General features: G+C 33.2%; 2 protein-coding genes across 15 annotated transcripts in view; one reads left to right on the plus strand and one right to left on the minus strand.

Moving 5' to 3' along the window:
- The window catches only part of LOC139771853 (dual specificity calcium/calmodulin-dependent 3',5'-cyclic nucleotide phosphodiesterase 1-like), a 95,749-nt gene extending 86,193 nt beyond the window's left edge, over window positions 1-9,556 (plus strand). For all 13 annotated transcript variants that reach the window (XM_071704970.1, XM_071704971.1, XM_071704972.1 and 10 more), the window contains 7 exons: window positions 2,017-2,266; window positions 2,590-2,847; window positions 3,562-3,731; window positions 4,195-4,440; window positions 4,734-4,960; window positions 5,155-5,250; window positions 5,442-9,556. In XM_071704970.1, coding sequence (XP_071561071.1) covers window positions 2,017-2,266; window positions 2,590-2,847; window positions 3,562-3,731; window positions 4,195-4,440; window positions 4,734-4,960; window positions 5,155-5,250; window positions 5,442-5,533 — 1,339 coding nt within the window. In that variant the 3' untranslated portion in view covers window positions 5,534-9,556. The remainder of the gene's footprint in view (window positions 1-2,016; window positions 2,267-2,589; window positions 2,848-3,561; window positions 3,732-4,194; window positions 4,441-4,733; window positions 4,961-5,154; window positions 5,251-5,441) is intronic.
- Window positions 9,557-9,641: 85 nt separating this feature from the next.
- Window positions 9,642-11,301, minus strand: LOC139771855 (farnesol dehydrogenase-like). Of its 2 annotated transcripts, XM_071704980.1 has the most exons (3): window positions 11,051-11,301; window positions 10,528-10,677; window positions 9,642-10,144 (listed from the first exon to the last, which is right to left on the minus strand). In XM_071704980.1, the coding sequence occupies exons 1-3, from the start codon at window positions 11,105-11,107 to the stop codon at window positions 10,070-10,072; spliced, it is 282 nt and encodes a 93-aa protein (XP_071561081.1). In that variant the 5' UTR covers window positions 11,108-11,301; the 3' UTR covers window positions 9,642-10,069. The 2 variants fall into 2 exon arrangements, 1 of the variants encoding a protein (XP_071561081.1); XR_011717997.1 differs by having other exon boundaries at window positions 9,642-10,792.
- Window positions 11,302-13,654: the final 2,353 nt, after the last annotated feature.

The raw sequence follows: 13,654 nt of genomic DNA on the forward strand, positions 1-13,654 counted from the left end.
AAGTAAATGGGATTTTGTACGCGTAAACGAGTGAATTATCGCAAGTTAAGTACTACAGAAGTATAACGCCCGCGTAAACGTAGTATAACTCCAACATTGAATTTTTTTAAGTACCTACATATTAATGAATTAAGCATCTAAAATCTAATAGGAGTAAGAGAGGCATTACATCGCAATTTTATATAATGCATATTTAACGCAGATTTACTTAATTACAAACTAATTTAAGACTTGATATGTTCAAGATTTAAATATATTTAGATTTACATATTTGAATATATTATTATATATTACAGATATATTTTTATGTATTTAAAATGTATTTAAACTAATGCACATTTTTTGTGCAAAGTAGGGTGTATAAATATTGTGGAAAAATTTACTTCAAAGTTATGAAATTTATATAGATAAAAGAATGGTATACGTGCGTGCGTGCGTGCGTGTGTGTGTGTGTGTGTGTGTGTTTACAGTGTGGTTCTGAGACACTTTACATATACGCAATTTTTGGCAGCGTATGGCGCGCATGCTAACACATGTAGCTTTTTCACGTATAATTAAATCTATTAGTGTTTATTCTGAAATTTTAACTATATTATTCACCATAATTGATCGACTATGTACGACAATATTTGCACAAGCATAATTGTTTTTCTCATCTTTTAATTAATTGTTACAACTGTTATATTGTTATTAGTGATCACATCAATTAATCCAAATCTTCGCACCTGTTTACTGGCAATGATTTCCGGATGTTTTGTGTTCTGTGTAATTTGCACCCAAGATCGATGTATAATAGATATACGTGGGAAATGCACTTTTAAACGAAATCGCGATACGCATTATTGTTTACACCGTTATCACGGTTGTATTAATACATAGTTGACACTGAGGAATAGAGAATTGACAAGAATATGTCAAAATTATTTGGCAAAATGATTGACTTAACTGTCGTAGGTCGTAGAGCTTTGCTTAAGCTTAAGTCTACTAAATCACTGCTGCATCTGTACACCTGTACATCGAATCAAGTTTGAGATCAAGGAGAAACACGCTCGAAAGATCACAGCTGTTTATTTAAACAAGAGTTTTTACACGAATCCTCATTCCCATCTCATTCACTTTTTTTTCAGTGGAATATTCCCCTTCAATTCGCATACTTATATAACTCGCGCATTTAACTTTTTCACTGAAATGATGTAATTAGTATGTTTAACATTTAATTTAATTAGAGCGTGAATTTTAGTGAGTCAATTAGGACTATTAATAGAATAGAATCTTGATATGTTTAGAAAATTATGATCGCGGTATAAGGCGGCTTATACATGGAACAGCTAAGGAATATTTTTTAATGGCATGTGTGCTAAAAAATTTCCTTTTAAGATAAAAGACCTTTTCGTAGATCTAGATATTCTGTATAGCACACTCTTGTTTACAGAGTATAGTACAATAGAATGGAATATCGATTATATTCCGGATGTAATCGCAATTTATTGTAATTTATTTTTATGATTCGCGAGCGATAAAAAAGCATTTTACCACACACGAAATTGATTCACGAATCGTTAGTCGTTACACGTCGATTTTTTAAAGCGACAAATAACATTTCCGGCAATCTATAAATTTACTATTTTCATTGTACTTGACGTACCTGATATACGAGAGAAAGACATAATAAATGGATAATGCAAATCACACACACATTGGATCAAATAATATATAATAAGAGTAATACAGTAATACACAATATATTACATATACGTTAGTCCTTCCTTCTATTCGTTCATGATGATGTAAATTGTAAAGCGAGCCTAAACACAGATTTTAAACAAGTTAGTTTAGTTAGAGATGAATTTTTTACAATGAGATGAATTTTTGAGGACCGTGATAGTGTCTCGACTTGATATATTTGATCGTGCGTAGCGAAGGTAGGCATTTTGTTCGTGTCGAATGTCGAATGTCGAATATCAGCGTGTTAATTCGCTGATCTATAACGTTGTCTCTCACGATTTCCTCCTGTAGACGACTGGCGGACGAAGATGACGAGCTGTCAGAGGTGCAGCCAGATGCGGTACCACCGGAAGTACGCGAATGGCTAGCATCGACTTTCACCAGGCAGCTCGCCACCACCAGGCGGAAAGCCGATGAGAAACCGAAATTCCGCTCGGTCGCCCATGCTATCAGGGCGGGCATATTCGTCGATCGGATCTATAGGAGAGTCACCAACACCGCTCTTATGCAATTTCCGCCGGAAGTCGTCAAAGTACTTAAGGTAATCCGCCGGCGAGCCACGGCTGGAGAGTATTCGATACTGGAATATATATACATATCTTTATGTGCGACGATTAATTTTTAACGATAAATGTATCACGGCAAAAAAACGTCTAGTTACTTACACATGTACTATTATATTGCCTTTAATTACATCTCGGAGACTTTAATTTTCAATCAGAAAAAAATACTGGTATCTCGATTATTAGCCATGGAAAAGAGAATTTTCACGCGATCATCAAAGATCGGTCAGATTATTATTAAAATTAAGGTCGCGAGTTGTTGAAAGTTTAAATATTCAAATTGCTTCCTTTACCGTTCAAGACTTTAGACGATTGGTCGTTCGATGTATTTTCCTTGAATGAGGCCGCTCTGGGCACGCCAGTGAAATACCTGGGCTATGACCTCCTCAATCGATATGGTATGATTCACAAGTTTAAAGTACCTCCCGCAGTTTTGGAGTGCTTTCTCGGAAGAGTTGAGGAGGGTTATTGCAGGCATCGAAACCCATACCACAACAACCTCCACGCTGCCGATGTTGCGCAAACGATGCATTACATCCTATGTCAAACGGGTTTGATGGTGAGTACTTAATTCTTTCTAATAAGAGAGAGGAAGAGAAAGAGATGCATATTATGTAGAATTTTTATGACATATACTATTTTACATTTTACGGTACTTATGTAAAAGGAAAATAAAGATGTTTCTTAATTTTTTACTGGTTGTATAACGAGCTAATAGTTAATTAGTTATACTAATTAATAATTTATTTTCGTGAAAGCCTTTTGTCAAGCCTTTCATTATTGTTACTATACTTATACATATGTGATATATATTAAGATACATACATATGCAATCTACACACTTTGCAAAATAATTATAAAAGTAGGATAAATATATATCTCTCGAACAGAATCAAAAAATATAATATCTTGCATATATAACGAAAGAGCACAGAGCAGCAACAAAATGTTCGTATGGTTGGAAAATATCTATTTAAATTAAAAATAATTTAACGCAAACATCTTGTTGCGACTCTGTGCTCTTTCGTTATATATGTTTGATTTCTAATCATTTGAGCCTATCACGATTATTATAATATCTTGTTTGGCAATCTCTCTTGGTCTGAAAAAAATAGAAATCGTATAAAATGCGCAAATAATAAAAACGAGTTCTCTATCGATTCGTTAAAGATAGTTGATTAGTTCGGCAAAAAGAAGGGGTCTCTTCTACTCATTGTCAGTTGACGCGCATATTGTACGCGAGATTGCTTCAGGCTGATATTATTCGTTGCAGAATTGGCTGACCGACCTCGAGATTTTCGCCACTCTTGTGGCAGCGATTATTCATGATTACGAGCATACTGGGACCACAAACAATTTCCACGTAATGTCCGGTAGTGATACAGCGCTCCTATATAACGACCGAGCTGTGTTAGAAAATCATCACATCTCGGCCAGCTTTCGGTACGTGCAAATTCCATCTTGCAATTGCCATTGCCGTTGCTGTCTCGGACAGTTTGTAATTTATTCAACATTTAGATAATTTTATTTTTAAAAGATAATTTTTTTTAAAAGTGATTAAGATAATCTTTAAATTATCTTAAGCTCCTTAAAAATTGCTATATATAAATATTAAAGTTAAAAATTATGCAATATTTCTTACGAATACACATAATAAAATTAAAACTACTCTTTAAAAGTTTTAATATCTATCAACGATTGATTTTTCTTTAATTTTTTCTTTCTTTTTTCGAAACCTTTTCCTATTTAAATGACTGGTTTTTTTTTATAAATAAAAAATGATACAGTCAGAATTTACACTGTTTGTATTATATAGACACATCGTCGTAGAAGTAGGATTAATATTTTATATAGTGATACTTATAACGCCAATATTCTTTAATATAATATATATTGCATGTTTTAGGATACTCAGAGAAGATGATTGTAACATACTGCAAAATTTATCGAGAGAAGAATTTCGAGAATTTCGATCGCTCGTGATTGACATGGTTCTTGCCACCGATATGAGTTTTCACTTTCAACAGTTAAAAAATATGAAAAATTTACTAAGTTTGGCAGAGCCAAGCGTGGATAAAAACAAAGCTGTTAGCTTAGTTCTCCATTGTTGCGATATTTCGCATCCTGCCAAAAGATGGGATCTTCACCATAGGTGAAGCTTTTTACTCAAAGAGAATATTAACGATATTTGTACTTGTTTAATTTTGATGAAACATGGTCTACTGGAAATTATTATAGAGACAAAAAAATAATTTTTACAAAATTTTTTATACATATCTATATATTTTTCAAGTTAAGTAAGAAAGATTAAAGTAAAATTGAAAAACCATAATAAAGATTTCTTTTCATACTAAAGAAGATTGATCTATATTCTAATAACAGAAGCAAAACAATATGTATATATACAATAATAAATAGATGATATATAATTCCCAATCCATCCAGATGGACGATGCAACTTCTTGAAGAATTCTTCAGACAAGGTGATAAAGAGCGAGAGCTTGGATTGCCATTTTCTCCTCTATGCGACCGCAATAATACGTTGGTAGCTGAATCTCAAATAGGATTCATAGAATTCATTGTCGAGCCTAGCATGCAAGTATGCAGTGACATGCTGGAAACCGTTCTCGCGCCGCTCAATGTCAAGGATACCGTGGACGAACCCAGCAATGGTATCTTTTCAAGATCTTTTCTAGCATACGTTACTTGTAATTTAATTATTTAATTATACTTAAATGACACTGTATCTCTACTACTTTTGAAATTTCATCTTTTTCTTTAAATATAGATATATTAATTTAATTATTAATTAGTTTATCTACAGATCGATTAACAGTTATCTAATAACGTGTTAATAATATTGCAGGTTCAGGAGGAGAAAATAAGAGATTTAAGATTGGCAAACCTTGGATCCCGTGTCTCGCAGAGAATAAAAAAGTCTGGAAAGAACAAGCAGTTCGAGGCATGTTATCATAATTGAATTTAGATATTATTTAATCGCTTGTGTAAATAGAGTTAATACTTTTTAACAAAGAATTGTTAACATAATTATGAAAGTTTTGTTTATATTGTACTTTGCGTATAGCTTATCTAGCTAATAAAATCATTTTCATAAGATTGACAAATTCCAACGGATCAACGTTTTATCTGTAGATGCAGAAGCCAAAGCACAAAAGGAACAAGAACAAAAGACCAGCAGCAATCGCGAGGACGGTGGGGGAGCGCAAGCCTCGGCCGAAGAATGAAAGATATACCGGACAATTGTATTTTTCAAGAATCTCTGTAATTTTAGATTACGGGGAAGTTCGTGATCGCATTGGACGGCATCTATCATAAGTTTACGGACTTGTTATTACGCTTACGAATGATAGCCAAGCGTCATTCGGTAGTACAAATAGACATACAGACATTAGATATGAGTGGAAATGACCATCTATAAATCTATACACAAAAATATACATTTATAAAATATGTTGAGGAATAATTTGTTTATAGATTGACACCAAAGACTCTCAAATCATGTATCTCTCCCGCTACTTCTATAGAATATTCATAAAATATATCTTAACCGATTGTTTTTTACTATTCCGTAATATTTGATCTCATTATATTAGTTACAACGCTCCTCGAGATAATCACCGCCGATTAGACCGTCGCAATGATTAGACGTCATTTCCTGTCAATTTCGAAGGCTCCCCTTAAGATCCGCTTTTGTGAAAGCTTTTAATTTTTAAATGAAATATTTACGATTGATGATTTGACATCTCAAAATCTTCCTCTAAATTATTTCTAAGTAGATGAATATATGGTACATAATTAAATATACGATTAAGGAATTGATAAAAGAACAACATAAATTATCGTGAACTATGTTGCAATTATTTGGTACAAGTAAAATGTGAATCATTTGTTCTCTTTTTTAGCGGGACAAGAATTGATGTAACAGCAGTCTTAAAAAAAAAAATCACGTGTATATTGTGTGGAAGGTACACTTTACAGAAAGAGAAAGAGGTGTCGTCTCAAAACACAAGTACGCATCGAGTGACAAAAGAAAGAAACTTATATTTGCTGATATCAACAACTTTAAGAATCTTATTTGTTAGAAGATGTTTATTTCAAAACGTATTGTTTCTCTCAACGCTACGTAAGTAAATGAAATTTAATACATCGAGCGAGATCTACCGGTTATTTTATACTGAATGAAATAATTAAATCGTATATTTTCTGAAAAGCAATATATATTTATAACCAATATTTTTCTCTTAAAAGAAGTCTAATAATGACCAAGTCTAAACAATGTAAAATATTTGGCATGCATAATGTTACAATTGCAATTCATAATGGCTATCTTCTTTTACTTCTATATGATTTTGAATGAATATTACAATTATCGACGGTGATTTACGCAAGACTTGTATTTATTGGATAAGAATCTCAGAAACTTAACGCAGCAGTTTTTTTTACTGTTTACTGACACGCACCGCACAAGAATATGAATATTGCACAAAACATTTGTATTTTTCTTGCAATCTTTTTTATTTATTTTTCTCAACGAGAAAGAGATTCTTTGCGAATAATCGGGGCCTGAGGTTTTCAATGCGATTTTTGTAAATGTAGAGTGTAAAACATTGGTTGTGACGGACCAATTGGAAACTTGAGAACGTCAATCCCTCTCGTTCACATGTTATTTATTAAAAGTCGCAACAAAAAGGAATTCCGTAGGAGAAAGGTATCCTTGTACATACAGTTTGTTAAGTGTGTATTCGTATACACGTACTGGTTCAGCTTTAATGTGTGTATGTAATGTATAAAGAAAAACAAATAACAAGATACGGCTAATGTCTAAACAACGTACGCGTACTACGTATATTCCATGTATATGTAGATATATTATATACAAATGAAAGAGAAAGAGAACATTATTTTGTTGAACTCCTCGCGATATCGCGGCTAGAATATGTACATGTTAGCGCATGTTAGCGCGCGACGCACACGTCCGTATTTAAGTTTCTAATTAAACATATCCATAATTAAACGAATGCGCGTTATAAACGCATAAAAATTGTTGATATAATGATGGATAGTTACCATTGTATCAATGCATCATTATCATCCTATGTCATACGCGTAAAAGAATCGGACATTTCGATGCGATAAAAGATTTATGATTCTTTGTCTCTTTTTTACTTGTTATTGTGTAAAGAAAATATTGCCGCTATTACAGACTTTTTACTTCGTGATTTATGGCTATGCAAAAATATATATAATTTTTATCGCATATTTGCGCGTTATAGTAATCGCGTAAAAGAGTCACGGTGCGGTCTCGCTTCGCGTGTACTTGGCGCAAGACACTACCGTGTCTCTTGATTCGTTACTTATTGTTAGTAGTTGGTGCCATGTTAGTTAAATAATAAGAAGAAATAGTAATTGAACTTGTGTAGAGTCAGCTTTTTTCTGGTCAAAAGGACGCCTAATTTATTTTTATTTGTTTATTAAATTTATAATAAATGATAAATGAAAGTATTTACCGAAATTGAATCCGATTCTGTGTACGTGGCAATAATTTGAGATAAGGCTCTATGGAGAAACCGTTACAAGCATAGAGCTAGCAGTTTTTCGAGTGGAATGTTTTATCGTCACAGATATATTATATACATATATCGATATATAGATGTGTAGGATAATCTCACTATTTCGAGATTGAACATATCCGTCCTGTATTTATTTAATTTCCATCATTCAATCGCGCGCGCGCGCATGAATTTGCTAGTTACTGCTATGGAACAGATGTTTCGTGCTATTAATACAATATAATAGACAAAGCTATCTTCTTCTTATCGTCATCTTGTGACGTAGCCTGACTAAATCAACTAAATCAAAAATTAGCATAGAAGGTTCGGGAAAGACCCGAGCAAACTTGAAAAAATTAACTGCTATGCTCAATTAAACTTTGTTTTATATTTAATTTCTTTAACACAAATATTATTCGGATATTTTTAAATCGAAATTCGAATATTTTCATGTAAAATTTAAATAAGCAAAATTTGTTGTACTTAAAACGTTTGTTTTATTTTTTATTTCAAGGATACAAACATCGGTGTATTATTGGCAGTAAACGTTGTAAAGTTAGCTTAGTTGTTTCATAAGAATCAGACGTTAATGGCTGTGCGCCGGACATGTATAATTAAATTTTTTTTTCTGCAGCGGACGAGGGGCCAAAACGCGTGATAGAATTTAAGTACATTAAAACCACGATTGCATTAAGAGAATTATTGACCAGTCACGTAAATAAAATCGGTCATAGCATAAAAATATTATTTGAACTCGCGTGGCGCTTGTCGCTCTCAATAAATGAATAACAAAACGCCCGAATTGCTTTAAACTCGAAAGATCGTAGGCTAAATCCATTCTGCATTGGATACACACGCGTTTATTTATTTACGTGGCTCGGTCATTTCATCGTCTAGAGAACTCTCTTTAAATTAACACTGGCCTTTCCTTATACGCGATATGCGCGACAATTTAAATCAAGAAAGGGGGGGGGAGAGAGAGAGAGAGAGAGAGAGAGAGAGAGAGAGAGAGAGAGAGAGAGAGAGAGAGAGAGAGAGAGAGAGAGAGAGAGAGAGAGAGAGAGAGAGAGAGAGAGAGAGAGAGAGAGAGAATAAAAATTAAGCGACGCTGATATTTAACGGTGTCGCAAGCACGTTTATGCTTTGAGATAAAGCACTTTCCAAATATGTTTGGTATAAAGCGGATGACTAGTTAATTGAGTAGTTTGACAAGACGAGCGAGAATTTCGCGATATATCGCTTGGGATGACAAAGGTGTTTCAACAATACTCGACCAATACTATTAACTCTTAAGATAAAAGTGCACACGTAAATTCCTTTTTTTTCTCAAGTCTCTCTTTACTTCTCTCGAATTAGTATGTCCGTATACTATTCGTAATCTCGTTAGTCTCGATTATTGTAAATCTCAGTAGACGATGCGTTCGTGCCATTACATTAATACTAATCGTTTCTAAATGTGTCACCGCGGATTACAATTGTACATTCTCGGTTTATTTCCCAGCACAATTTAATACAACAGTATGTACATAACCGGCTAACTTAATTTAGCACCATGTCCACATTCGATGTGATGTAATGAAATGTAAACGTATAACGAGAGATATATTAATATATTACACAAAGATGCGTCACGTGTATGATTTTAGCATTGTACTCTGCGTAACTCTACAAAGAAATAAAAATACTCGATTACTTAAAGACTATCAATTTAATTCGATTGGTAAATATCTATATATATGTATATAAGAGGATATATAATAAGGTGATTTTCATGATCATCATCATCTCTTCATCTCTTTGATTTATTAAATATACTTGTTACATAGATAAAGCAGATCGACTTAATTTCTACAAGCAATCCATAACGACGAACTTGTGTCGATCGACTTGACTTATAACTTTTCAAGTACAGTTTTACAGAAGCTATAGCTATAATAATTAATCGATATTAAAATTGCGACAAACGTAAATTAACTTGTATTCTTTTCAATTATTTATAATTAATAGAATATATTATCACAACTGTAGAAAAATTTATATGTAAATATAAAAATTAGATACTATTTTTTCCCTATAATAATTATTCATTTCTTTATTTCGAGAATGTGATAGAAAATGAGAATTTCTTTTTACTTGATTTATTTTAAAAAAATATATATGACTGCTAAAAATTCTAAAAATGTATTGTTTTAAACGCAGAAAGCGTACCCATTACTCTGTCGTGAACCGTTTAACATTCTCCGAAGTGAATGCAGCTTCATGTATCGTCAGTATAACTTCCGATATCTGAAATAAATAAACTACGGTTGCGTGCGTATTTGATATGGCGCGATATTTAATTTAGGGAGAAATTAATTCTCGTTTAGAGTTTTAAATTTCCAATGTTTTAAAATGACATTCTAAAATTATTCTATCGGCACGTTTAGAATGTAATACGAATTATAAAATTAAACCCCGTATAGAATCATAAATAAAAATATATTTATATGTAATTCATATAAATATAACGCAATGTATGATAATAGTTAATCATTATTATTATTTAAGTGTTATTTGCTCAAATATAATTGTTTATGCATTTTTTTCTTGCAGATTTGTAATCAAGTATTTGTAACTACAAATATTACACAAAATTTATCAAATATAAGTCACATCTTTTTAATAATCACCTGTACGTGGGGCGGCGTACTCAAGATATAGACTACTGCATGTGCAACATCCTTGTCTTCCAGGACTGGGCAGAGACTGTTCGAGATGGCATCAGATAAGCCGTAAGTTTCCATTAACATAGGTGTTCTCACCGCACCGGGGCTGACGTTCTGTTTACGATGATATCGTTGAACGTTTCAAAATATATCATCATTGTCATTCTATTATTTTGTTATATTTCCGTTCTACGGTCTTTACAGCATAACGCTAATAATCGTTACTAGACTAAAATCATTATCGTTGTTATTATTATTATTATTATTATTACTATTATCGTTATTATTGCAAATCTAACTGTCTTACAACATTAAAAAGAGGTATTAATAAAATACTATTGAAGATAAATAGATCATTACTTATATAACTCATTGTCAGTGCAAATTAAATTACTAGCGAAGTCTACTTTGTTATATATATTTTTCAGTTCATTAATATATTGCTTTTGCACATTAACAAGTTTAGTATAAAGTATAATATATATACCGTGACTTTTACATCGAGATTTGCGTTTATCAATTCGTTGCATAGACTCGCTGCCATGCCAGTGATAGCAAATTTACTGGCGCAATACAAACTCACTGGTGCAGTAACTTTTTGAGCATTATGTCCCGCTACACTGTGAATAAAGCAAAAATATGACGGTTAACAGTACTAGAAAATAAACTCGACTCTTATTTGCGAATTTAAGAATTATATGGAGGATTGTCAAAAACATACTCATATGCGTATTTGACTAGAAAAATCGAATCTCGCGTCTCTGAAAGACCCGCATTTTAATACAAACTAATAAAAAGCCACTGGGATATAAGTATAGAGGTACTAGCTCGGCTGGCGCGAGTCGAGAGAGAGGTAAATTCGTGGGATCGCTGTTTTTGTCATGCAGTTCGTATGACAAGGCCAACTATATCTTTCTCTCAGTAATATGCGTATGCGTTTTGCACAACAGAGAAAAAGAGGGATCCCACAATATCTATCTGTCTCAGGCTCGTTTTCCGTCTACGGGCGTACATAGCATCGCAGTGCTCACTCCATATTATTTATATCTCAGTGGGAAAAGCAGGGAAAAACATAAATTGAGTCCTATATGAGCATCGACATGATTTCCGAGAAGCGATCCACTCAATCGTATCAATTTCTTTTTCCAATAAATATGATGGAGGCGAAGAGGATGGAAGCTGAGATAAATCTATGTTATAATATTTGAATATTCGGTTTGTAAAATGTTGTTACGATTAAAAGTAGGACGAACAGAAATGAGAAACCGTTTTATGTATCTACGGAATTAACTTTAAGAATAACTTGTCAGAATAAATCGCTACTATAAGAGAGTAGCATTGCGAATGCGTTTTCACTTGTTAGTTATTACACTTGTTACACTTTTCATTTCGTGAAAATTTCCCGTTGAGCAGTTTTCACTTCTCTTTGTAAGTCAGCAGAAAGCGCAACAAAACTTTTCTCCGGAGAGGTGTCACGTACGACGCAAGGATATTTATGACAAAAAGAAAAAAGAAAAAGTATAAGTACCACCTATTTCCGCAAAAAACTTGCACGAGTTTGCATGTTCGTTTAATCGCACGTGACACGATGATGCTCATTTATGAGAAACGAAGGCAGAAATGGAATACATTTACCTGTATTTCATTCTATTTAATGCGCTTGTTGATATCATTAAATTACTATATCATTGCGCGAGACGTATAATTCTGTTTTAATTAAATTTCTGCAGTCCATGTAATCGAGCACAGCTGTCTTTGACCTATGCTACAATGTCTAAAGTTCATTTAGATCGAAAAAGATCTTTGCAAATATTTCTTTTTATTAGAGTCTTTAATGATTAACAATGATTAACTCTCTCTCTCTCTCTTTCTCTCTCTCTCTCTCTCTCTCTCTCTCTCTCTCTCTCTCTCTCTCTCTCTCTCTCTCTCTCTCTCTCTCTCTCTCTCTCTCTCTCTCTCTCTCTCTCTCTCTCTCTCTCTCTCTCTCTCTCCCTATGTAATTTTTCTATGTAATTTTATAGCTCATAAAGGCTGTGAGATAGCTAGAGAAAATAGGAAAAGTAATTAATGGCAGCAAAACAGTGCGAGTCATTCGACTGCGACGAGCTACAGTGGTATAATGAGAGTAAGAAATGGGTGACTCTCGTGGAGATTAGATTCGGATAGGAAACGATAGCGCAGAGATTTCTGTTCACGGACGAGGGATTAAAGATCTACGAGTGGTCCGCTTGGGATTAAAGTTAGATTATACAGACAAACACGCGAATTATGGAGAGTCGCGAGTTGAGTTGCCATCAAGTATACGTTATGCATCTGACGGGTAGTTGGAAAGAAATTTCTCATATACAAATTTTTTTATAAGAATATTATAAATAATTATATAGATTAACATAAGTTATAGATATATTATACGATAAATAAAATATTTAGTGAACCAGAGAACGATAATGGACAATGGATATATTGGCAATAAAAGATGTCTTTCTCCGTATCATGCGCTGCTTTACTTACCTCTTTGCCCCAAGTCATATTATCATACTGCTGGTCGAGATTGGTATTGTTGTCCGAGACACGGTACGATTCGTGAAAAGAGAGAGATATTTCCTCAAGTTCCGGAAGGAAACCTGAGAAACGCGATACTATGCCATCTTGGTGCAGGAAGTTTTGTCTGATGTTTTCCCAAGTTCGACATATGATATCATCTACATACTTTTCGCTTTATGTGCAAATTTGCAAGTTTTAAAACAAAAGCGAATACTTCTTATTAGATGAGAAACGCATGTGCCTGTGATCTAACAATCTAACTTGATGATTAAATCTCCAATGTGCCTTATACACTCTATACATTATGGCTCGCATACATTACATATACATGTATAAATATTGATATATATGTAGATTCTAGATGTAAAACAATACTTATGATAGGTACATAAAATTCTTTAACTAAATATACAAGATAAGCATTTGGTCATTAACCTTGTACTAAAATTCTGTAAAATCTAATTAAATTTATGTGAGCACAATTCTATTTTGAATTATCTATCAAATTAAAGCAAACATGCACACACACATTATTTCGTTATTTTAA

This window comes from Temnothorax nylanderi, unplaced genomic scaffold (genome assembly GCF_030848795.1).
Source record: "Temnothorax nylanderi isolate EJ_2023f unplaced genomic scaffold, tnyl_v1.0 TNYL_tig0045_pilon, whole genome shotgun sequence".
Taxonomy (NCBI): Eukaryota; Metazoa; Arthropoda; class Insecta; order Hymenoptera; family Formicidae; genus Temnothorax; species Temnothorax nylanderi.